At 39.1% G+C, this 23,359-nt stretch overlaps 2 protein-coding genes across 4 annotated transcripts in view; one reads left to right on the top strand and one right to left on the bottom strand.

Annotated features, from left to right (window-relative positions):
• Positions 1–1,464: 1,464 nt before the first annotated feature.
• Positions 1,465–12,563, bottom strand: men1 (multiple endocrine neoplasia I). The gene is made up of 10 exons (XM_075451402.1): positions 12,492–12,563; positions 10,110–10,591; positions 8,754–8,962; positions 8,371–8,499; positions 7,930–7,970; positions 7,732–7,819; positions 6,782–6,918; positions 4,266–4,407; positions 2,853–3,026; positions 1,465–2,718 (listed from the first exon to the last, which is right to left on the bottom strand). The coding sequence occupies exons 2-10, from the start codon at positions 10,543–10,545 to the stop codon at positions 2,200–2,202; spliced, it is 1,875 nt and encodes a 624-aa protein (XP_075307517.1). The 5' UTR covers positions 10,546–10,591; positions 12,492–12,563; the 3' UTR covers positions 1,465–2,199.
• Positions 12,564–13,404: 841 nt separating this feature from the next.
• Positions 13,405–23,359, top strand: part of rtn3 (reticulon 3) — a 30,872-nt gene continuing 20,917 nt past the window's right edge. The window contains exons 1-2 of one of the 3 annotated variants that reach the window (XM_075451552.1): positions 13,405–13,689; positions 21,594–21,641. In XM_075451552.1, coding sequence (XP_075307667.1) covers positions 13,599–13,689; positions 21,594–21,641 — 139 coding nt within the window. In that variant the 5' untranslated portion in view covers positions 13,405–13,598. The remainder of the gene's footprint in view (positions 13,690–21,593; positions 21,642–23,359) is intronic. The other 2 variants (XM_075451553.1, XM_075451554.1) reach the window with 2 other exon arrangements.

Here is a 23,359-nt window from a genome sequence, read left to right as displayed (position 1 = left end):
CCTAGTAAGTGCATTGTATACATTTACACACCAGTGTAAGAAAAAGTCATCACAAAGGTGTTGAATTTTGTGTTGCTCAAACACAAATCTATTGATGGTCCCCAAAATGTTTGTGTATTTGAGAGGGATGGGTCACAGACGGGTTAGTTGTGTGTCCAGATGTGGCCAACACTGGAAGACAATGAATTATGCCCCAGGGTATCCTTACTTTTAATTATATATTCCTATGCATATGATGAGTGTCTGTTTTATAACGTGCTTGGAGCACCCGGTGGGCATGTGGCAATGAATGCTACACATTTGTAAGATGCCGATGACTGGTAGCAATGAATGGACAAGTTTTATTGGATTTCCGACATTTTTTATATTTTGGATCTGACATACCATGCACTCTATTCTTTCCCTCTCGTGAAATCATCGAATGACATAGGCAAGTAAATGTAAATGTATTTTATTTATACAGCCCTTTACAGACAATCGTTACGATGTACCAAAGTGCTTTACAGCAGGTAATAAATAAAGAGAAGAATAAGTAAAAACAATAAAAGAACAGTGAAAGCAATAAAATACAACAAAATCAAATAAGATAAAAGTGTCATCATACTACTGGGTATTAAAAGCAATCCTAAATAAGTAGGTTTTTAGCCTAGATTTGATATATAAAGTATTATAAGTATAAAGTATACAAACATTTACAGAAGCAGAAGCAGTAATGTGAGTGGTTAAAAAGCAAGTTTATCTTTGGCCAAAGGAGATGGTGCTGGATATGGAACAAAACTTTTAAATTTACAATCAACAACCAATCTCACTGGGGTGTGCCATCGTAATACCTCCCTTTTTTTCCCCATGACACTTTGCAGACTCCAGAGAAATGAATCGATCCCAGTAGTAGTTTGTCTTGATTTATGCCACTGACGAGTATTCTTTAAAATATGTAGAATAGCTTTGTTATTTGTTGTGTGCACTACTTGGCAATAAAACCAAACGATATTCATTTCGCGTTACCATTAACCCAGTCATGGAACACTTCGAACATTTATGAATCAGTGTGTGCTCCTGGCACAGCTTACCTTCCAAAGTGCTTGGAGGGGAAGAAGTCAAATTTCCATGTAAAAACGTGTTATTATTATGACTTACATTGACCAACATATCATTGACCAAACACTAAAGTTGTTCTCCAGATATAGTGATATTTCTCTGCTGAGTGTCCAGCTGTAAGTTAATGACTAAATCACAGAATTACACCAAATTCATATATTGTTCCTCACAACTGTTACAAACAGTGGCCTCTGAGATGCCTGCAGCAAGCAGTTACTTTCTCTAAAGAGGTAGAAAAGTTTTACTTAAGAGATTAAGATTAAGATCAGATTTATTTAACTTCTATGCGTTAAAACAATCTGTCCATATGAGCATTTTTACATTGTGCAACATCTTACACTAAATCATCTAGGTCTATTAAAAATCATCAGACCATTTCATTTTCACCAGATCTTTATTACTTGCAGATACAAAAACAACAAGAACAAGTCATCAAGCAAACAGGATGTAGCAGGTCCACCTAATGTGACTCTGTCTCAACAGTGCATGGTCTGTCTGGTCTTCTCAAATTATTAGAAATGGGCCCAGCTCAGGCATTCTCAAAACTAAAGGCCACCTACTTTAGAAAAAAAAAAAACAATGTAAGGCAACATAGAGCTAGCAAGAAAGAAGCTGTCAATAGAGCAGAGTGGACAATGTTACACAGTAACTATCCTAAATTAATAACTTCCAAGGCTTCAGTCATGACCAGGTTGGTATTGGTACAAGTTGATTTTATATACATCTGTGAGCTGAACTTTGATCCTTCTTATAACTTTGGCTTCCACATGCGAGTCAGACATGAGAAGTTACATCAGTGTGCAAGTGGCTGCCAATTAAAACTCAAACTAATGAAGGATGAACACTTACCATCTAGTAGAGCAGGTAGCTCTTCCGAAATAATTTTAAATTAAAATGAAATGTTCACTCCTAACGTGATGCTTAACTTGATATCATCTGTGCAAGTTAAATGTATTGCTCAGAACAATGATGATGCAGACTCAGAGGATCTTCTGGATGAAAACACCAGTAAAAAGCTTCACAAACAGAAGTGAGGTCAATCAAATGTCTGTTATTTTTCACAGTGTGTCCTACAGTCTCCTCCTGTAACAATCAGCATGTCTACAGCGACTTGCGCTGGCGCTTCATGAAGGACATGGAATAATCTCCTGCTGGTGTGCTCTTCTGCCTCTTCATCTGGACCTGTGACTGGGCAGTGAGCTGTAGCTTGATGGCGCTGGAGTTAACCTTGGCTGCACGCAGCAGCTCCTTCATCCCTTTCATCTTCTCACTCTGAAAGATGACCGTGGTGCTAGCAGGGCAGGGGGACGCCTGTTGTTGATTTGAAGGTGAGGAAACAGAGTCTTGGCTCGGGGACTTGGGTGTTCCTTCGATTTCTCCGGCCCGCAGACCCTGGGAGGAGCGACGCCGGACTCCATCTCCAACCTTCTTGGGCTGAGCCGCAGCTGGTGGCTGGGTGGAAGGGGAGGTGGGAGCGGCGGGAGGTGGAGAGCTCTGGTCTTCCAGCTTGGACTCCCTCCTCGGGCCTCGTCTGCGACCCTCCCGAGGATCGTCACTTGACTGGTCATCATCATCCTGGCACTCCAGCTCTTTTGTGATGATTGACACCTTCTGACGCACCTTTGAAATCGGACGACAAATCTATTTTTAGCTACAAAGCACCAACAAGTGTGAGGTACATCAGATTTCTCCTGCAAATGCTTCCTCTGAAGTCAGTGTGAAGTTGTAAGGCAGGGCTGTGCCGAGTTTCTCACCTGAGAATCAAATCGGCTAAGAGACTGGACAAGATATGTGGCCCAGCCCACGTGAAGAACAGGTGTGGGACTTCCTTCCTCCCACTTGCAGATGCCATCATAGAAGTGCAGCAGGTGGGCAAAGCATTCTGGGTCCTGGAGTGCTGAAAGGGCTGTCATCTGCTTTGTGTTCTCCTGAAAGAGACACAAGTGCAATGTAATGTGATGTAATGGATACGGTTGGTTTAAAAAAGACTGACACACACCACACACACACACACACACACACACACACACACACACACACACACACACACCAAAGGGTTTCTGATTCAAATCAAACCCTTTTTTTGAAAGTTCAGATATCAATTCCTCAATTCAAACAGAAGACTGGTTCTTAAATAAATGCCTTTTCGTTTTTGTGAAACATTAATCCTGTTAGTCTGATGGAATAACTGTTACTGGATGAAACCTGATTTAAGGCCCTCTGTGCACAGCCTGGCTAAATGACTCCAGAAGATGTGGTGAAAAATGCTGCCAGACTCTGAATGTCTGAGGGGAGGTCTGCAGCTGTATCCATAAGGGGTGTCCAACTCTCCCTGATGAAAAAACAATTTGTTTGTGCCAAGATAACCGGGGTACGGTTCTGGGATGATATTTTTTAACAAAGGAATTTGGTTTGATGAGATTAAGTTCTTAACATTTGTTTAAGTTTAAATATGAATTTTACACTGAAAATATAACGCAATTTCTTTAAATGTGGCATTGGTTAGTGACCTACAGTCACATACATTATTTTATAACAGGTGAAGGAGTTGCAGTATTTTTGTAAGATAGTTCTTGTTTGACTTCAGCCTTTACTTTGGCATACGAGTCTGCCGCACAACTTTTACTATGACCCTGTGAAGGATCTGCAAGCTGTAGCAAGGCCTTATTCAGCATACTTTAAAATGCAAAATGAGGCCAGTACATAGTATGATTTACAGATCCAAGAGTCCACGGACAAATGTAATTACATGGGGCTTTAATCAGCTTGTTTTAGACAATGTACCCGTTTAAAAAAATAAAAAATAAAAAGTTTAAACACACACTTTAAGTGTAAAAATGGAAATATACCTTTTAGACAGGGTGTAGTATTACCTGATAGTTATCTTTCCCAGATCTGGAGAATATATCAATATTCTACATTAAGATGCTTTTTGACTGCAAGATTTTTAGAGGAAACTGACCTCGAGTCCTGTCCTGTGTTCACTTCAGGAACAAAGGAACCAAATCAAGTACTGCTGAGATGTTTTATCCCCAGCTCTGGTCAGTGTGTACTTTGTAAAGTCTTGGTACTGTCTCGGGGGAGTTTAAAGAATTGCATATTTCTGTGTCACTGGAATAAAAAAATACTGGATGCTTTAGATCCTTCATCTTGCAGAGAATAGTCACCTTGTCGGTCCCTTCTACTCCCTCTCCGTCCTCCCCAGGACTCTCAGCAGCAGCTGCCTCCTTCAGCAAAGTGGGGATAACATCATTTGCAATGTCGAAGAATTCCTTATAGATCTCCTCGTCCTCACGAAAATAGTTATAGCTGCAGGAGCAGGTGAGAAGACAAGGACTTTGTTACATTGGGAAAGAAGTCAAAAAAGCCCTTGAGAAATGACTGAAATAACATTTTTTTTTAAACTTTTTTTTATTAATTATCATTATTAGTTTTATTTATTGCATTTGATACTAGCTATCAAAAGAAACCCTAACCCTAGCTGCATCAGAGGAAGGCTTCTAACTGAGAGTCTGAAACATAATAAAAGTCAAGATATGACAAGAGCTGAAGACTCTTCAAGTAAAGCCTCTACTATAAAAACACACACATTTCCCTATGATGGTGTGCAGAGGGCAGGCTGAAACTGAAGAACAATGGGAGAGCAGGAAAAGGAAGCTGACGGATTGGGAGGGAATGCATGCTGATATTAATAGCAAAGGCTCATGAACAGTGTGTCTGGAGGGGAGGAGAGCATGAGGATACCAAGCTGGACACTTCCTGGACCAAGCACTACGCCCCTCACACTAGTTCTCACTGGACTTTTCTGCAATGGTTCTTTGTTGTGGTCAGGCTCCAAAAGACAACAACAAAGAATCACCATAAGGAACAATCTTAACCACAGGTCAACCTTAGCAGCTACACTGCCTTATTTCATGTATTTTCTAAGATGAGAATGGCCTCTAAAAGAATTGATAATCTATGGTGATTTTACAGCACATGTCAAGAACGATTGTTGTGCATTTACTGCCATCCTGTGGTCATTCAGTGAAATAACTACTGAAGCTGACAACTTGCCTCCAATGACTGCTGTCTGTTTAGGCCTGGCCTTATAAATGAAGCCTTCGCCATATACATATGTTAAACAAGACTAGAGTCCAGTGTTTGCAAAGGTAAGAATAAATTCTGAGTCCTCAGTACAGGTCAGCCAAGATTGAACATTTGATTTGTTTCAGTCTGAAAAAACAAAAGTGGCAGAAAATTCGGTTTAAAAACATAATTCCCTCTGTTGAGTTTTTTAATCTAAATGTTGACAACTAGTCATAATGGTAGCATTCTACAGTAAAGCAGAAGTGAAAACTAAATTGTAACCTGCGACAATAAATTTTATGAAAAAGTGAAAAAACTGGGCTTTGTCTGTGCCACTTGCATGTGCCTGCATGGTTTCTGGTGCCTTGGTTCTTCCATGCAGGTTAAATAAGAATAAGAACTGTATACGATTGGATATATTTGCATAGATGGATGGATGAATAACAAAAAATAGCTTTCAGCTCTTAACTATAGCCTGGGTTTCTTGGTCTTTCTTTTTTAACATTGCATCATTGTGTCCAGGATTAATGGGGACTAACTAATTCTTCCATTATATTTTCACTAAAGTGACATATTTTGAACCGATTACCCCTTTACCCCATACACTTCCTCTAATTAAACTTACTGCATCTGAACACATTGTCCACAGCTTAGTGTTAGAATTAGCCCCCCAACTCACTTAATCGTTAAAAGTTACAAAAAGTGACATAATTAGGCCAAACACTGCCACATAGATTAGATCAACTCAGAAAGGAAGGAAAGACAGCCCAGATAATAGTAATGTGTAAACTATTCCTTTAACCAGCCCTCTTCTGGCAAAAAAACAAGAAATGAGTGACTTTTGTGTTTACAACTTCATTAAAAGATCTCAAGCCATTGCACCTGATGAGCACATTGTGTTACACGCTGACAGGACATAAAAACCTGTTAGAAAAAGGAGAGAACTGTGTTTATATGTTGAGATTTTAGCCAGAACAATTTGCCAGTAGAATTCACTGGTCTGTTGCTCACATTCCTGCAATTAAAAGAATAATGTGCCAAAAGAATTGTATGAGGTCAAAGTCGACGAATGGATCTGGTGTTCTTCATCAAATAGACTTCAGAATTGTTTTGCCTGCACAGACAGCGTGTACACATCCCCAGCAGAGGGAGAAATGCTTTGCAAAATGTTTATGCAAACATTCCTGGCAATTACAAAACCCACCCATGACTATATTTCCTCTCTTCTGCCAACATGGACCCAGCTGACTAAAAAGAAAATGCCAGTAAAACCTCTTCAAGTGTGGCTGCAACAGCTCTATATGGCTGTTCTGAGTGAGCAAACTAGGCCATGTTCAGAGATGAATGAGCAGTAGAACCACATCAATCTTGATATCATATATCAGCAAATGTATTGATGATTAAGTGACCAGAAAAATAAAAGCTGAATAATCACAAAGGGCTCCCGCCAGAGCCAAAAAAGCTGCCTTTCACACTGCCATGGAAAGACTGAAAGATGTTTATCAAGGAAGCAAAGTACAGACCATCAGCAGGCACTGAGAAAGCCCAAACAATTTCTGTGGCACAAGTACAAGTACAAGGTAAAAGCCTTTGACTTCTTGGAGTGTGAACTTACTCTTGCATGACCTGAGCTGCTTCAGCCCAGGCCCTCAGAGCCTCCCGCACATTCCTGTGTCTGTAGTGGAAACCAGCCAGATACATGTAGGGATAGATGTGCTCGTTGTTATAATACTTCTGCGCAGAACCAACAGCCTACAAAAAGTGAGAAAGACACAAGCACACACACACACAGTTGCAAATGTTACATTGTACATAAGTAATATTATCAATACTTCAATCTTAATGTTGAATAATTGTTTATGTAACCTTTCAAAGTACCATATTTCATCAAAGATTGATGATTTATAAAATCATGAATAAAAAGCATGGTGATATCAAAACAAAATAAAGAAAGAAATAATCTAGATGATGTCAAGGAAAATAATACAGAAATAAACACAGGAATAACAAATTCACAAAGAAAGAAATTAAATATATTCCATTAAGAAAAAAATAATTAAATTGAGCATAAAGTAAATAAACAGCAACAATAACACAAGTTTAAATGAATAGAGTTTCGAATTAAAGCAGAAAAATTGATTTCTTTCACATTCTATACAATTATTTTGACAAATAAATGTTTCATTTAATTTTAGTTGCATTTGTCAACATATAAACTTATTTATATATTTTGTATTAATTTCTAATCGTGGCACTTCCTGTATTTTTAATCCAGTGTTTTTAATCAAACTTGTTCTTTGTCTTGTTTCTGCAGCAACATTTACTCTCAATTTCAGTTTCCTCCAACATTACAGAGAACATGTTTTTACAAGGTTGTTTCCCGTTTGTTTTTCAGCTGCATGTTGCCATGCTCAGTGCACAACCAACTACAACTCTTCATATCATTTAAAAACAGTAGATCTGTATGAAAGATTAGAATATTTTGGAAAATATTAATCTGCAAAATACTTTCTTCAGCTTGGTTGCATCATTGTGATGTGTGGGAAGCCTTTAAAAAGATTGTACCTTGAGATGAATTTTCAGGGGATTCTCTTTTTCTGGTATCGGATCCTGATCCTCGAGGTCAGCCAGTGTACCCATTGCCATAGGATATCTGGTACAAGACACAGAAGAAGAGGCATACGTAAACAAGTTAATTTAAGTTAAGGAACAGCAATGACAAAAGAGTTTTTCCTTACTAATTTGGCACACACAAACACCCACCTTTCCAGGTCAGCTCGATCATACAGCAACCATAGGAGTTTCTGTACAATTAAGAAAACAGATAGAAAGATGAGTAAAAGCAACTTGAGACAATTTGTGAAAAGCATTTAGTTCAGATTAATCAGAACCAGACTGATTGAATTGTCATTGCATGTTAACGTACAACAATTTTCTATTAATGCGTCATCTTTTAGAATTACGAGTATTCCACATCATAAAAGAGTCAAAGCTTGGAACTCTTACAAGATTCAAGATAGTTTTATTTGTCACATACACAATCATATACAGTACAATGTGCAGTAAATATTACTGCCAATATTCAAGTAGTGATGAGGTCTTTGATCAACTTCAACGGTATAGAGAGCAAGCCCATTACATTTCGTCATTGTTTTTATAGGATACATAAGAAATTTAGATCACAGTACAAGTGGTGGCGCTCACCTGCTGTAGCTGCAGGAGCTCAGAACTGTCAGTATGCAGGTCCAGTGAGGGGTTGATAGCACATATCATGAAGGCCACCTCCATGTTTCTGTTGCATTTCATGTACGAGCCCTTCAGATACAGCCAGCTCTGTGGGAGATAAAAATTGTTTTAAAAGTCGAGATTACAGACATGTGAATACTGAAGTCCACAGTTACATCCGTATCTAAATTACAAGTTGATTTGTCCACAGTTACACCCGTCTGCTTCTAAATCAATACACATTTCATAGGACAGGAAGTATTTGATCAATCAGATTTTCTCCATAGAAAACCGCACAGAAACACGGTTTTAAATTAGGACACTGGTCAGTTTTAGTTCACAGAGGCTTAGCTAGGACTGACCTTCTCATTAACTCCTACTGTGACAGTTTGTCCTCTGCGATCTTCATTACCCTTCCCATGCCAGGTGACTTCTGCTGTCTCTTCGCCATTTTGGCCAAAAATCACCCAAGCGTGGTCCTCTGATAGAGCCAGGTGAACATCTTTCAGACCCAACACCTGACAGGCTGCTACTACTGCAAAAGCCACCCCAGAGCTGTCCAGTTTGGTACCTGGTTCAAATTTAATGAACAGTTACATTAATCAATTAATTGACAATCACTGGAATTTAATAAACGTGATTAGTCTTATTGCTCAGTTGTAAAATATAGGTAGGTACAAAAAATCTTTGCAATCCGACCTGCAACAACTGAACAGCCGCAGTGCAATAACAGGAAAAATATCCACAGTAGTGTAAAAACGCTTGTATTTGCAACTGATACGGTGAGACATGTTGGACAATATGGAAATTATAAGAGTCACATCCTGAAATCATTTTAAAGGTGAGTTATTCAAGACTATAAGGCTACATATGAGTGAGAGGCAGCTGACCTGGGAAGAGTTACACATGTTACACAGCTGGAATGGAAAATGTAGCATTCCAGAAAGTGGCATTTTTCTAAGACTGTGCCAACAAAATGTTTTGGCCACACTTCCAGCAGCTTTCAGACTGCCACAGACTCAGTGTACAGCAACTATCTGAAATTGTAGCAAGTTTTTCAATGAAAAGACCTGTTGGTACGGTGCACGCTGCAGACCATCATGTCTGCACCAATCTTTTTGACCAGAGGCCTGTGATATAAAGCGGAGTAATATTAATAATAATAATAATAATAATAATAATTTAGCATAGGCAGTATTAAGTTTTGCCACCTTTCATCTACTATAAGTATAATTCTAATATTAATTTAGGATAAAATTGTATTGCTTAGTTTTAAACGTGTTCAAAATGTTTGTGTATAACAAGCCACATATTTAAAACAAAACAAAAAACTTTATTTCCTACAATATATATATATATATATAGATATACACATGTGTGTGTGTAAATCTAAGATTGTGACTGGCCAGCTTTATTAACACTGTCCTTTTTACATGAAGGTGTACGTATCCACAGTCAGATTAACAACCAGTGAAGTGACACTGCTTGCATTATTCTGCTTAAAAAAAAGGTAAAACCAGAAAACTAAGGGATACGCTGTACCTGTGTCTTCAATCAAAGGCCATTCTCCTCTGAGTAAAAACTGAACAACGTAGGAAAAAAAAAAAAAAAAAAAAAAAAAAAAAAAAAATCACTGAATTTAAAATTTTCATACTTTCCTACAACCAATGAACATCTCAACAGAAACTACTGTTAGGATTGTTCGTGAAATTTTATACCTGTGATGAGGCTGAAGAGAGACTGGATGTGAGCCCGGTCCTTGAAGTAAGAGCGACTGAGACTGTTCCAGATAACATCCGACACTTTCTTCACCAGCTCCCTGCTGGACCCTGCAGCAGTCCTCCGGTACTGGGACAGGTCAACTGCCCCGCGAATCTGGGCTGTGAAGCGCTCATACAGAGCAGATATCATGCCCAGCTCCACTGTGGGAAAGCAAGAGGTAGGACAATCTGGCTCCAGTGGTTCAAACCGCACCCCTGGAACATTTATGGGGATGACTCGGTTCACAGCCAGAAAATGCTCAACAAAGCCCAGAACCAGAGACAGAAGAGCTAGGTCTGGCTCAGTCTTTTGGAGCTCAGCATCAAACAGCTGAACAACACCGTCTATCCCCCGCAGGGGAAAGTGCTTCTTCTGGGTTGAGTGCAAACCCATGTCATCTGCATTCAGTCACAGCTCAGATGTATGGATGTCTCCTCATCTGTAATATGAATGTTAACACGAAGTTAGTTCAACTCAACACCGATACCACACACTGATGCTGCAGAAAGCAGATCAAGTCATTGGGAGACACGGACAATTCTTAGTAATAAAAAAAGAATCTTTATTTCTTCCCAACACTGTGTCTTGTCTGAAAGACCTAATGCTCATACTGAAGATAAAAAAAAAAAAAACAGCTCACAACTATGTGGCCTTACTTTTAAAAAGGTCCAACATCATATTAGAAGAGTTACTTGGGTCTGGGCATACTTTGGTTATTGGCAATCGGCTTCAATCCAAAGTGCCCCAATTTAAAAAAAATTATATATAATTTTATATATATAGCATCTATTTATTTTATTTTCATCACACAGCCCGTTTCACAGACTTACATCTTCAATATAAGAATTCATGTTGTGCCACATTAAAAATAAATCCGGCTTATTTCCTGACCAATAGTTTTAGAGCCACATCTAGCCTTAAAGTGTTTAAATAAAAGAGTAAACCTGACTCACCATAAAGCACCATAATCATTTTCTAAATTAAAAGAACAATCTAAATTGAGCCTCAGTGATGCTATTGATAGTTGTGGATTAGACAGACTAACACATCAAAAACTAAGCCTTTACCAACCAAGATCACCAGCAGATGTCGCTTATGATATGAATAGATTTAATCTATCGATCTGTCATATTAGGATGTTGTAAACATTTTTATATGACTTAAATTGTAGTTTTACAATTGTTTGTGCTGTTTATGACACATATAAATGTATATACGTATTTAAAACAAAGGATATCAATGAAATTGAGAAATAAAAAATAAAAATCCGGTTCCCAGATTTCATACATATACTGTAACACTTTATGGAAGATACGTTCAACGTTGGTTTTGGTTAAGTCAAATAATTTGATGGCCAATAAAAAGAAACACGGCAAAATCGACTCCGTTACTCAACAAAAACAGCATTATATATATTTTTTTTGCAACCAAACGTTTTAAGTTTGTTTATGCTATTCTATTTGTTTCTCCTGTAAGTAATTTACTATCATTCGTCATAAAAAGCTTGAAGGTGTTGGTTACATAAGTACATCAATCGTCGTTTCTCTATGAGCAAAGCGTAACGTCTTTGTCGAGCTAGGTGGATGTTCCTTGGCTAGTATGGAGATCTATCGGCAATAATGAACATCTGTTAGCTAATAATGTTCGCTAAAATCAACATAATGGAGTTATTTTGAACATCGCACACTATACAATATAAACACAACCATCAATACAGACCCGAAGCCATGCTGCTTGATTCATTGCATAATACTGGTTACATCAATCCTGGTAAGGTTTTATGTATGGAGCGGTGGTGGGCGGGGCACTCCCACAGCTACATTCATACACTCAATGCCAAGTGGCAAATGGTAGCCTTATGAGGTTCATGACATCTGTTAACACACGGTAGTGCATCCACAATATCACAAACAACGAATCTTTTATTACAGGCCAATTTCCCTCGTTCGGTGAATTAAATTGCTTTCCTGGGTGGGTCACGTAGGCTAACTAGCTAACTTTACTAGAATTAGTTGTCTGGCTGATTGTTTAAGCTTAGCTGTTTTTCTGAATTAACGCATTGTTACTTTAATAGGTGAAATAAAGTTGAGAAAGAATCCAACCACGAGTTCGTCCTCAAACAGTGATAAACAGCTTTATTACTACAGACTGAAGACCACTAGACCGCTTAGAACCAGCTAACAAGCTAACAAGCTGCTAGTTAGCTAAACTCATCACTTTTAGATAACGCGTATCCCCTAATCCTTTTTCAAAATAAACGACCAAAGTATTCCACAGCAGTGACTTACTCTGAGCTATTATCAACTAACAATTTCACCAGTGTGTAAGATATTACATACCAGTTTTCTCACAGCCCCAACCACATGTTTTTGTTTGTGTACCTCTTCTTTTACCGCGCAGTTCGGTCTGCCTGAAAGTCAGTTGGTGTGTGTTCCCACGCTCAACTTTGGCTTAACAGAGTAGATCTCATAACATCACGTAAGACGTTCTCCAAAGCTAACGTATGCCGTTAAGTCCATCCCTATGCTTACAGATTTGTAAATCCGGACCTACTGTTTCCCTCGTGTATGCTGGGAAACGTAGTTCTCGTCATGTAAAACGTAAATGCCCCCAATAGGCGGCAGCATGATGCTTCCGTGAGACAAATGCTTGCACAATGGAACAAAGGTAAAAATTATATCATGGAAAACAGATTTAATTAAGACAAGTGCACTTGTAGAATTACAAGTAAACTGTATGAAATTCCATGAAAACATTTCCTCATCATCATTCAAATCAGTTTTATAAATATGGCTGACTATGACAGCTCAAACACTTAACAGTTGACGCACTCAACCCAATACATAATTAATTATTTTTGATAGAAATGTATTCATTAATCTCACAATTCAGCCACACTAACGGTTAACATGCAAAATAATCTATGATCAGACACGTTTTTCGTTCTATTTTTTTTATCTATGGACTTTGTTCAGGAATATTCCTGTTGTTGCTTTCCATTGCGGTCGTATATTTCTGTTTTCATTTACAAGATAGCAAAGTCTATCGAATATTAAAGAATATAATCACGTAATGTTTTAAATGCCATCAAGCGTGTAGGAAAAAATGTAACGAGTGTCATTACGATGGTGTGACGTTAATGTACTTGGAAAAAAAGTGAGACAAGTCCTACTTTTCAAGTTAAACATGAGATAGTGGAGCTTAAACGGAGACTTGAACGTCCCACACCCGACATGTTTTTTTTACCCCTCCTCCATAGTCTGACTGCCTTGTTTCCCTCCATCTCTGCTCTTTTCTCAGTGCACTGACGTTGCGTTACGGTGCGGATCCGAGACCTGCTCTTGGGGGAAAGTTTAGGAAAGTCAGACAATACATACGTATAGAAAGGAAAGTGACAGTCATTTTCGGTTTAGTCTTTGAGTTTGTTGTCACGAAACTACTGTAAAATGGATCCAATGACTCAGTCCGCCCAAATATCATCGTCGCAAGGTTTTGCTGATGGACAAAATTCTGCTGCCAAAGAGTCGAAGCCATCCGGTAAGATCTAGCTCACGGTTAAATTGGCTAACAAGATTTTCACGTTGACGTAATATGTTTGTGTATATTGTGTATATACTAATTTAAATGTTATTCACAACATTATTTCAGGATATTGTCACATAAAGCGTCCGTTTCCTTCTATGTGGTTGTTTGAATTGGTTTATGCTATCATGGGGAACACCTGTGGTAGCGAACAAATCCGAACACACGACTACCAATCATGTTGTTTGTAGCTTTGGCCTTCACACCAATACGCCGTTGTCTATTTTTTTAAACGCTTTTTATAGATCTGTCAGTTTTACGTCGCCCTGCTCATAAACCAAGAGGGCTATGTGGTGGATGGTGAGGTTATGTTTTTGAGTGCAAACCCACAGATAGACAAATACGTTCCTAAACATAGAACTGTGGGTTGACGAGGCTTGTTGCTGATTGTCTCCCTAATGCCTCGAGAGATACGATTTTTTTTTTGTAATTTTTTTTTTCCGGGGTGAAGATGGAACAAAAGGAGACATTTTATACAAATGCATGGCGCTTGCCCATTTGACGGTGGCCTAATTGACATGTAATTCTATAACTGATGTTCTACTTTTGCGTCATATTCTCAGAAGCGAGCTGTCTGAGTTAAGGAGAATGACATGTTAGTTTGTTCGATGAGGTTTACGATGCCAAAGCTTTGTTGGTGCCTAACGTCGCGATGCCCTGCACTGCAGATGCATTGTTACTGGGCAGCTGCCAAAGAAGGGAGGACCCTCTTAAAGTCGTATTGCCACTTTTCGTGTGGAGGTCTATTAGTGACTGAAGAGCTTTAACAAGTGCCTTGTTTTTCCTTATTTTCAGTTTGTCCTTGCAGTTAAGATGTCTAAAATTATTTCAGGTCAGACCGTTTGAACGTTCCCAATTAGAACAAAGGAACATTGTTTTCTTTGTATCTAAATGGTAGGTTATTGTATACGTGGGAGTGGCTGGTTTGTCATCACTGTGTGTATATTTATGGGTGAGGCAGAGATTTCTCAGTCAAACTCCATGACTCAATCCGCCTTACATGTCAACGTTTTGAAAATCTGTCAAAGCTATGCGCTGTTAATTAAGAGGATTGTAGGTATTAAAGAATTGTAGCACATTCTGGTGGGAGGGAGTTGGATATGACAGGGTGTGGCATCTGATGCCTCACTTAGGTTCAGTTTGGTTTCCCATTGAAAGGATGGTCGAACTGAAAGTGACGAAGAAACTTGCTAGAAATCCTCTGGGAAGCAAAGTGACCACATTGATTCATATTAGAATTTTTTTTTTTAGGACCGAGTTATGCTTTCACATGATGCATTTCACAATGAAAACAAGTGACCATGTTATGATATTTCAATATTTATTTCAGAATATTTGCTGTTGCTTTTTTCAAGTTAGGAATTTTCGATGATAGCTAATGTTTGATGGATAGAGTATGCAAAGCTTGGGTGATAGTTGAGCACAACTCCAGAATATAGAAGCCCTGACCAAATGACTTGTGCCCTGGTTCAGAATCAGAATCAGAATCAGAATCAAGTTTATTGCCAAGTAGGTTTGCACTTACAAGGAATTTGACTTGGTGTAGTTGGTGCAGACAATATAGATATATATACAAATGGAGACTATGCGTTAATGTAACGCAGAAGGTCTGAAGATGCTACGTTAAAGTAGCTTGTAGGTCTGGAAGGGGAGAGGGAGAGAGTCGGTGTCATGGGGGGCTCCGGGCCTTGCTGGTAAGGCTAGTAGCGGATGGGAAGAAACTGTTCTTGTGGTGTGAGGTTTTGGTCCTGATGGACTACAGTCTCCTGCCAGAGGGGAGTGTCTGAAAGAGTTTTTTGACTGGGGTGCCAGGGATCAGCCACAATCTTCCCTGTCCGCCTCAGAGTTCTGGAGGCGTACAGGTCTTGGGAGAGATGTAAGATTGCAGCCAATCACCTTCTCTGCAGACCGAATGACATGCCGCAGTGTGGCCTTGTCCTTGGCGGTGGCAGCAGCGACCAGATGGTGACTCCATGATGGAGGAGTAGAAGTGCACCGTCATTGTCGTTGGCAGGTTGAATTTTTTTCAGCTGCCGCGGGAAGTCCAGCCTCTGCTGGGCTTTCTTGAGGTCCTGGGAGATGATAGTTCCCAGGAAGCGGAAAGACTCCACAGTGGTGGAGTCACAGAGGGTGATGGGGCTAGGTGAGGCTGAGGTCTTCCTGAAGTCCACAACCATCTCCACTGTCTTTAGAGCGTTGAGCTCCAGGTTGTTCTCCCTGCACCAGGTCGCCGGATGGTCAGCCTCCCACCTTTCGTTCATATTGCATGTTTTCAACGTGTATGCGTCCATATATTTAAAAGGAATCTGCAAAACAAATATTTAGCTTGCTGGACCAAATATAACATACCAGATAACTTGCAGGCAGGAAAAGTTGACAGACCTAGTGAATCATACATTTACCATAAACTAAAATAGCAGCCATGTTGACAGCATTGTTGTTCACGCACTAATTTAGCTGTTTTACTTTTATCTTATTCTGATAAGAAGCCTCATTGATTAGTTTGTAATGTATATGTCATGTCATTAATTCTGTTTATACATCTGAAACATCTTCTTGTGGTTTCAAGTGTCACTTATAGGTTTAGACTACATCTATCTCTTTCTTGTTGTTTTACGTTCAAATTAAAAATGTGGATTTGCATTTGTGATAAGTAAGTCCTTATAAAACAAACAATGAAGTTGAAGCAAATAAAGGTTGATAAAAACAATACAAACTCAATTTAAAAAAAAAAAAAAAAAAACAGAGAGCGGAGTGGACATATGTCATTGGTAGTCAGATTTTATATATATATATATATATATAAATACGGTATATATCCCCTCAAAAGTTTTGGCACACCTTTTCTTTGACAATAAAACGGTTGCTGTGTCAGACCTTGGATTATGTGCAGGTCTTTAAAGTTACTCCTTAATTATTTGTGTATTTTCCTCGCATATCCCAGATGGTCAAGATTGCTCGGTAAAAAGGTTTTTCGTATTCATTTTCAGTAGGTTTATCTGTGAGTCCATTGGCGGTTACTATATAGTATGACACTCGCCTTTACAGCCTCTGCCTGTTGCTCTGCCCAATTTATTTGACGTGCACACGGCAGAGTGACACAGTAGTCACAAAGGAAGTGGCACACTTCAAAATGAGGACCTAATTTCTTAAAGATTATTGCATCAGATTTTAAGGAGAAGTTGGCCCAGGAGTTCATTAGGATATTACTGTATCTGTACTACTGATATTGGCGTATATCTCCATCAGAAACAGTGGAAACGGGTTATACACTTAACAGATTGTTGTCACACTGAAACACTTGGTAGAAATCCTCATCCCCCTAACTAAATAAACTGTAGTTCCTGTTCACTGGTCCAACTTGCTGTTCACTCTTATTTCTACATAGGAATGGTCTGCTGTAAACAGGCTTACATTTATATGGCTGGAGGCAACACACTCTCTCTTTCAATTTGGTTGTCTGTCTTTCAAACTTTTAATTGAGGAAAATAAGAGAATTCTGTTTTGTTTGCTTTGGATTGCTTTGATTTTGGTGAGTTAGCATAGCTGAAAATAACTATTGCTACCAGGATCACAATGTTTCTCATGCACCCCCTATAACCTACACTAATTACATTTATACCATCATTTCATGAATGAGCGTTATTTTTTTCTAATGATCCTTCCTTATCCCCTCTCTACTTCTGTTGCCAAGCTGACCCTCCACCCTTCAAACCATGCTGAACAGACCATATATCACAAGGTTTAGAGAGGCAGTCAGATAGCCTTCAGGGCTGGACAGTACAGGATAGAACCAGTGCAGGAATTGCAGGCTTGGCAGAAGATGCACCATCAATTTCACATAGCAATTAAGCTAAGAAGCCTGAGGCTACAGTGGTAAGACTGACTTCTTAAATGCTAGATTTAATAGGCCTATGTTTTGAGTGCAAACTTTGACTGCTCGAACACAGTCTAACCCTTGCCGCTGTCCTGCAGGTTTTAGATGCTTCGCTGCTTCAACACACTTCCTTCAAATCCATGCATCATTAGCAGGCTTGTACAGAACTTATTTTTTGGATTGATCTATTTAATCTGAATCAGGTGTGTTGAAGCAGGAAAACATCTAAAACCTGCAATGCAGAAGCCCTTGAGGACCGAATTTTTGCACATCCCTGATCTGAGAGGGTGAACAATTACTCAGCATTATCAAGGTGTGTGAAACCCTGTATCAGCATCCAGCCTAAAAATAACAAGATGGGAATTGCTATTTGTTAAAGTTGAGGAAAATGATCGATAATAAGATGCATCATCATGCAGCTTTTGTGAAATGATAGTACATGATTGTTAATTGATGATTTTCCAGCATCAGAACAGTAAACTTGTAATGTTGCATTATTTTCAGTTGCCCTTAAACTCCAAAGAAGAAGAAGTCATGCTGTGTAGCTCTAACGTTGATGATAAATTGTGTGATATGGTAGAGGAAGGCAGCAAGTAAACACAAAAACACCTGGGAACACTTTGAAATTGATGTTTTTGGTTACGAAAGCACAAACTAAACGTAACACACACACTTTGGGTAAAATCTTCCTTGCATAAATGACGTACTTTGGTAATACAACTAGTTTGAGGAACAGCGTTAGTTGTTGGCACACACAACAAAGTGAGCACATACACACACAGCACTTGCAGTTATTGTTACATAAGAGTTTCACGTCAGATACTAAAGGCAAAGGTTCTTAACCACTCAATGGATCATTTTCCAAGGTACATAAATGAAAAAGTGTTTATTCCATCTGTTTAATCAGGTTTTCTTGTTTAACTTTACTGATTTTTGAAGCAATTTATACAGAAAAGTTGTGAACAATCTTTCTCAAACACCTTCGTACATAAGCTATACTGATTGTTGTGAAAATTTGTCACTATTGTATGTTTTTTTTTTTTTTTTTTTCTAAACTTTGCTGTTCATTAGGATGTGAATTGTATTGTTTAATTTCATATTTATATGTTGATTGTAATTTGCCACATATTCATTTTCAGCCTCCTTTACTCTGCCTCTACCCGTGGACCTTGCTCACATGTGGATGTACAGATTAAATGTGGTTTAAAAAGTCAAGGTGTGGTGTACTGAGAGGGCAACAACGACATGAATCTAAATGAAGGAATGTTGCACTGCAAGGGTCCACCAATCTCAACCTGTCCAACCTGTGGAAACTCCAGTTGAACTGAAATAAAACTAACACCACACCTCATCTTTACACACATTCATACCTTATACATGACTGAAGAATTCTGCCCTGGCATCTGCAGAGTTTTTGATGCAGAAGGATTGTCATTGAACCTTCACTGATTTCTTCTTTAGATCCATAGAGACCAAATTAAATACACTGTCCAGAATGGACAGAAACATCTATTGGATGTTCAGTGAGATTTACTACTTTGCCTTGAGAAAATGGACCCAAAAATTTGATGAGCAGGGTTGTTTTCACAGTTTACCTACCACCACACCTCAGAGATGTTGCAGTTTAGTCTCTGCTTAATCCATTAAAGCCGTTGCACACCAAACCAGTAAAACGGTTTCTTTATTGAACTGTTTTATGCATGGTGTTATTAAAGTGAGCAAGGGTTAAACGCAAGCATGCAAATGAAGAGGTATCATAAGGTTAACCTAAAGATGCAAAATAGTTTCAAAACATTGGAAACATTGTGGCATTAAAATTTATGACACCTGTGCTTTGTTGATGTAGCACAAAGTCACTCCCTTGCTGAAACCACAAGTTAGTGTTTTCTCATGTTAGTGTAGATATGAGCTGAAAGCGCTTTTAAGCATCCTGAATTTACATTAATGTGTCTGTTGGACATCATTCATTATGCTGAAGAGCCAAGTGGTCTCTCTCATTGTCATAGAGATGAAACATTTTGAATTAGCAGGGAGGAACAAAAAATATACTGTAGGACACGCACACACAAAGAGAGGCACCTGACCTTGCACGGTACTCCCGATGTTCCCAATTAGAGCTGATGAAACAGCTGAAAATTCTGACACATTTGGGGAAACTCTAAGTCCGTCACATCTCTGTGACATAACAGTTTTAGGCTACGGCTACACAAAAACGTTTTTCACTGTAACCGATACTTTTGCTTATCGTTTGGCTGTCGCGGCCACACGGAGCCGGCATTCCCACTACCCCAAAACGATAGTTTTGGAAAACGGGTTCCAGAGTGGGAAGGTCTGAGAACGGCGTCGTTTCGTTTCCATTGTTACAGCCAAAACGGAATCGTTTACATCTGCGTCACAGCCACATGGCCAACGCCAGTGACGTATACACATACGTCAGTGACCAGAACAAAAAGCGGCTTCCATTCAAAATCCGGAAGAAGCAGACAACACAACAAGGACAGACAGCGATCATCATGGACCCCACAACATTGATAGCAGCACTGCTTCAGACACTGCTAACTACAGCGGCGTTGTTGAAGGAACAACGTGAGCTTCGCGCTGGTAGAAGTAGGGGCGTACACGCATGCGCATTGCTTCTTCTATTGTTCTGGTGTAACTGGTGGGGGTGGCTTACAGCGCACCTAGAGGTGTTTCGTGTGTACTGCATCGTTTTCAGCAAGCGTTGCGTTTCCATGTGGACACAGAAGCTTCCCTGTGTGGTCGCAATCATTTTCGTACCCATTTTCAAAAAAACCCTCGTTTCGTTTTCGTGTCGCCGTAGCCTTACATTGAACGATTAATTTCTAGCAGCTGCTTGTCAGGATATAAAATTGTGAAGCTGTGTGTCTTTACTGTGGCATGTTCAGGCAGCCCAAGATGTCTTGCTGTGTCTGGATGTTAGAGTTTTTTGGGGGGGGTTTTGTAGGGTAACAGTTCGTAAAACACAAGTTTACCATCTTTATACAGATCTATCATGTGAATGCCACTGCTTCCAATGTAAATATTTCTCCAATACATATGCACAATTAGGACATGGTGAGGCATATTTTTGGCATCTGAGATATTTGGTTGGCAGTAATCCATTCACATTAACTTGTGAAAAAAGGGGTATAAGATGCCTTGTTGGCATTTTGAGGAAGAGGGCTGTCTCCTCATTGCCTCATACGGATGTCTTTACCTTTCATCTTTTTATTGGAAGCTTGGGTGTCGTGTATTATGCACCTCATAATTTATTCGGTTTTGTTAGGCATCCAAAACATAAGACTGCTTAAAAATATTATTAATTGACCTTTTTAGTTTTAGGTTTAAAAAAAACAAAACATTTGTTTGTTTGTGTCCGTTTCCATTCAGGATTACTTCATGTAAAATTGACACAAGCAGGATATATGCACTTGTGTTCTGTAACAATAAAGTCTATCCAAAATTAGAAGTAAGACCCGAGCACAATCCATTAAATAACTGCCTCATGTCGAAGTTATACGATCAAGCGTATGAGTGTCCGCTACCTTTGGCACCTTCAATCATTGTTTGAAAGCTTTGTTTTTGGGGTACCGAGAGTAGCAGCTTAAACCCACAGTACATGGGAATGTGTTTAAAGAAGTGTTATTGCATCTTTGTTTGGGGTAAATATGTGGAGAACATTTTGTTCTGCTCATGTCAACAACTACAGCAAAATGACAAGTGAGTTTCGTCTTATTTGAACAATTTGTTTTGCCATAACGTTTATCTGAGTGCATGTGGAATTGTAGGTTCACTGAACTAGATGAAAGCATATGACTGGGGCACCTCTATTAACAATAATAGAGTTCTTATTAAGGTTTGATAAGTTGACTGTTTTCCCTTGACTTTTAATGTCTTTATTTGGTTGGATTTCAGCGAATAGGAGTTATTTTCTTCTAGGATGATCATTCTTCTGTCCTTTCCTTTTTTTTCATTTTTTCAGATTCCTTTCTTTCCTCTTCGCCTGTATCTCTCATTCAATCTCCTCAAGGCAAGTGTATAGTTCTCTTACGCTGCTCGCCTGCTCTATCCCTCTTTACTGTTCTATCTCGCTGGCTTGTGCTTTACTGCTCTACTTCATCCCTCTTTCTGGTGCCCCTCTCCTGCTCGCAAGACTCCAATAAAAATACAATCCTGCAAAGAAGAAAATACCACCACAAACTCCCGTCCTTATTGCAGCTGCTTCCCTACCTCAACTAGTTATTACTTACCCCTCTTCCTTGGAAACTTTGTCTTGCACTGACATCTGTTTAATTTTATTTACCAGTCCTAAACTCATGTCAATGGATCAAGGTGGCCATTTTGAACAAGTTTACTTGGCAGTGTTATTTTTAGGGGCTGCAGCAAATGTAAAGCAGCTGCTCTTCCAATAAAGCTTTTACAGACAACTATATATACATTCTACATTTAAAGTAACGTGTCTTTAGTCCCACTGAGGTGATCAAACAAATTAGTATGATACCAGCAGTCGGTACATGTAATTACAATCAATCTTTATCTCCTTGACAACTCATCCCTGCTACTTATTCTCAGCTATCTAACTAACAATATTCAGACACCAAGAAATATACCTGTAAAAACTTGCCCCTACAGCTTTACAAACTTTAAATCGTAATTCATTTCAGTCTTTGCTGGCTGCTAGCCAACATTATTTAGGTCAGCATCACTCACTGTAGGTTCCAGATAATCCCAAGATTGCCACCTTATTTTAAGAAAGAAGAGAAGTTCAAGTTCACATTGTGCACACAAGAGCAGAAACCTAAAAGTAGATCAGGTTTGTGTCCCAGTGGGGATGATCCTACCTTCCTGCTGCCCTACTATCCGAATACCCCACCCCCAGTTTCAACTACGTCTAGGAGGATGAGTGGCACTGGAGATGTCATCCACCACCCAGTGGCCTGGGCTTGCCATTGCCTGTGGCTGCTCACCCACCCTCCAACCCATTATTTGCTTATGGCTCGGTAGGCTATGTGCATGTCTCAAATCATTGCATTTAAAATAGGTTTTCTTTGATGAGTTTTGCTTCCTTTTTTTTCCCAGCTTCTTTTTGACCTATGTTTTTTTTTTTTTTTTTTTTTTTTTTTTTAGCAATGTTAGAATGCTGTTATTTTGTGGTGTTTAGTTAAGTAAAGGAGTTTTCAAAAAAAAAAATTTTACATTTAAAAATCCAGCCAGACATGACTGATTAGAGCAGCCAACTGTCTGAAATTAGGTTTCAGACAGTTATTAAACAGTGTGTGGTGCTGGCTGCTCTTTGAATCCTAGAAGACAACGGCCACCTTCAACTGTAAAACAGAGGGGTAGGGCAAAGGGGAGGAATTGGGATTTGGTCTATGTGACCAACAGTAAACTAAGTGGATGAAGCAGCTCACACTCATTGGCAGGCGTTTCCAGCAGCAGGGTTGAAAGGAGTCTGCTCTGCCATTCTGCCAGCAGTCTGTTAATCCTATGTTTTAATGTTGCTCTTTACTAAATGAATCCAGTATGTCTTCCTCCTTATTCTGCAAATTGAGGCATCCATGAAAGATAGTTTTCTGTGATGAAAGCAGAAGCGTTTTTATGCAGACTGGAGGTTAGCATAGGTTGCTAGTTCAAGGCTAATGTATACAGAGCTGCATCATGCGATTGGAATTTCTGACTGCCCAAAAGTTCTTGCACACAATAATTATAGAAAATCATGAATTGGTTGAACTCCATAATTCTGTCCTG

Source organism: Odontesthes bonariensis, chromosome 19 (genome assembly GCF_027942865.1).
Source record: "Odontesthes bonariensis isolate fOdoBon6 chromosome 19, fOdoBon6.hap1, whole genome shotgun sequence".
Taxonomy (NCBI): Eukaryota; Metazoa; Chordata; class Actinopteri; order Atheriniformes; family Atherinopsidae; genus Odontesthes; species Odontesthes bonariensis.
This window is presented reverse-complemented; position numbering and strand designations above follow the sequence as displayed.

Excerpts from the sequence above, each read along its gene's own strand:
- men1 (XM_075451402.1), bottom strand. The coding sequence starts at position 10,545 with ATGGGTTTGCACTCAACCCAGAAGAAGCACTTTCCCCTGCGGGGGATA. Across the intron at positions 8,500-8,753 it reads CAGTAGGAGTTAATGAGAAG|AGCTGGCTGTATCTGAAGGG; the intron begins GTCAGTCCTAGC and ends TATCTCCCACAG. Across the intron at positions 2,719-2,852 it reads TTAGCCGATTTGATTCTCAG|GTGCGTCAGAAGGTGTCAAT; the intron begins GTGAGAAACTCG and ends CCGATTTCAAAG.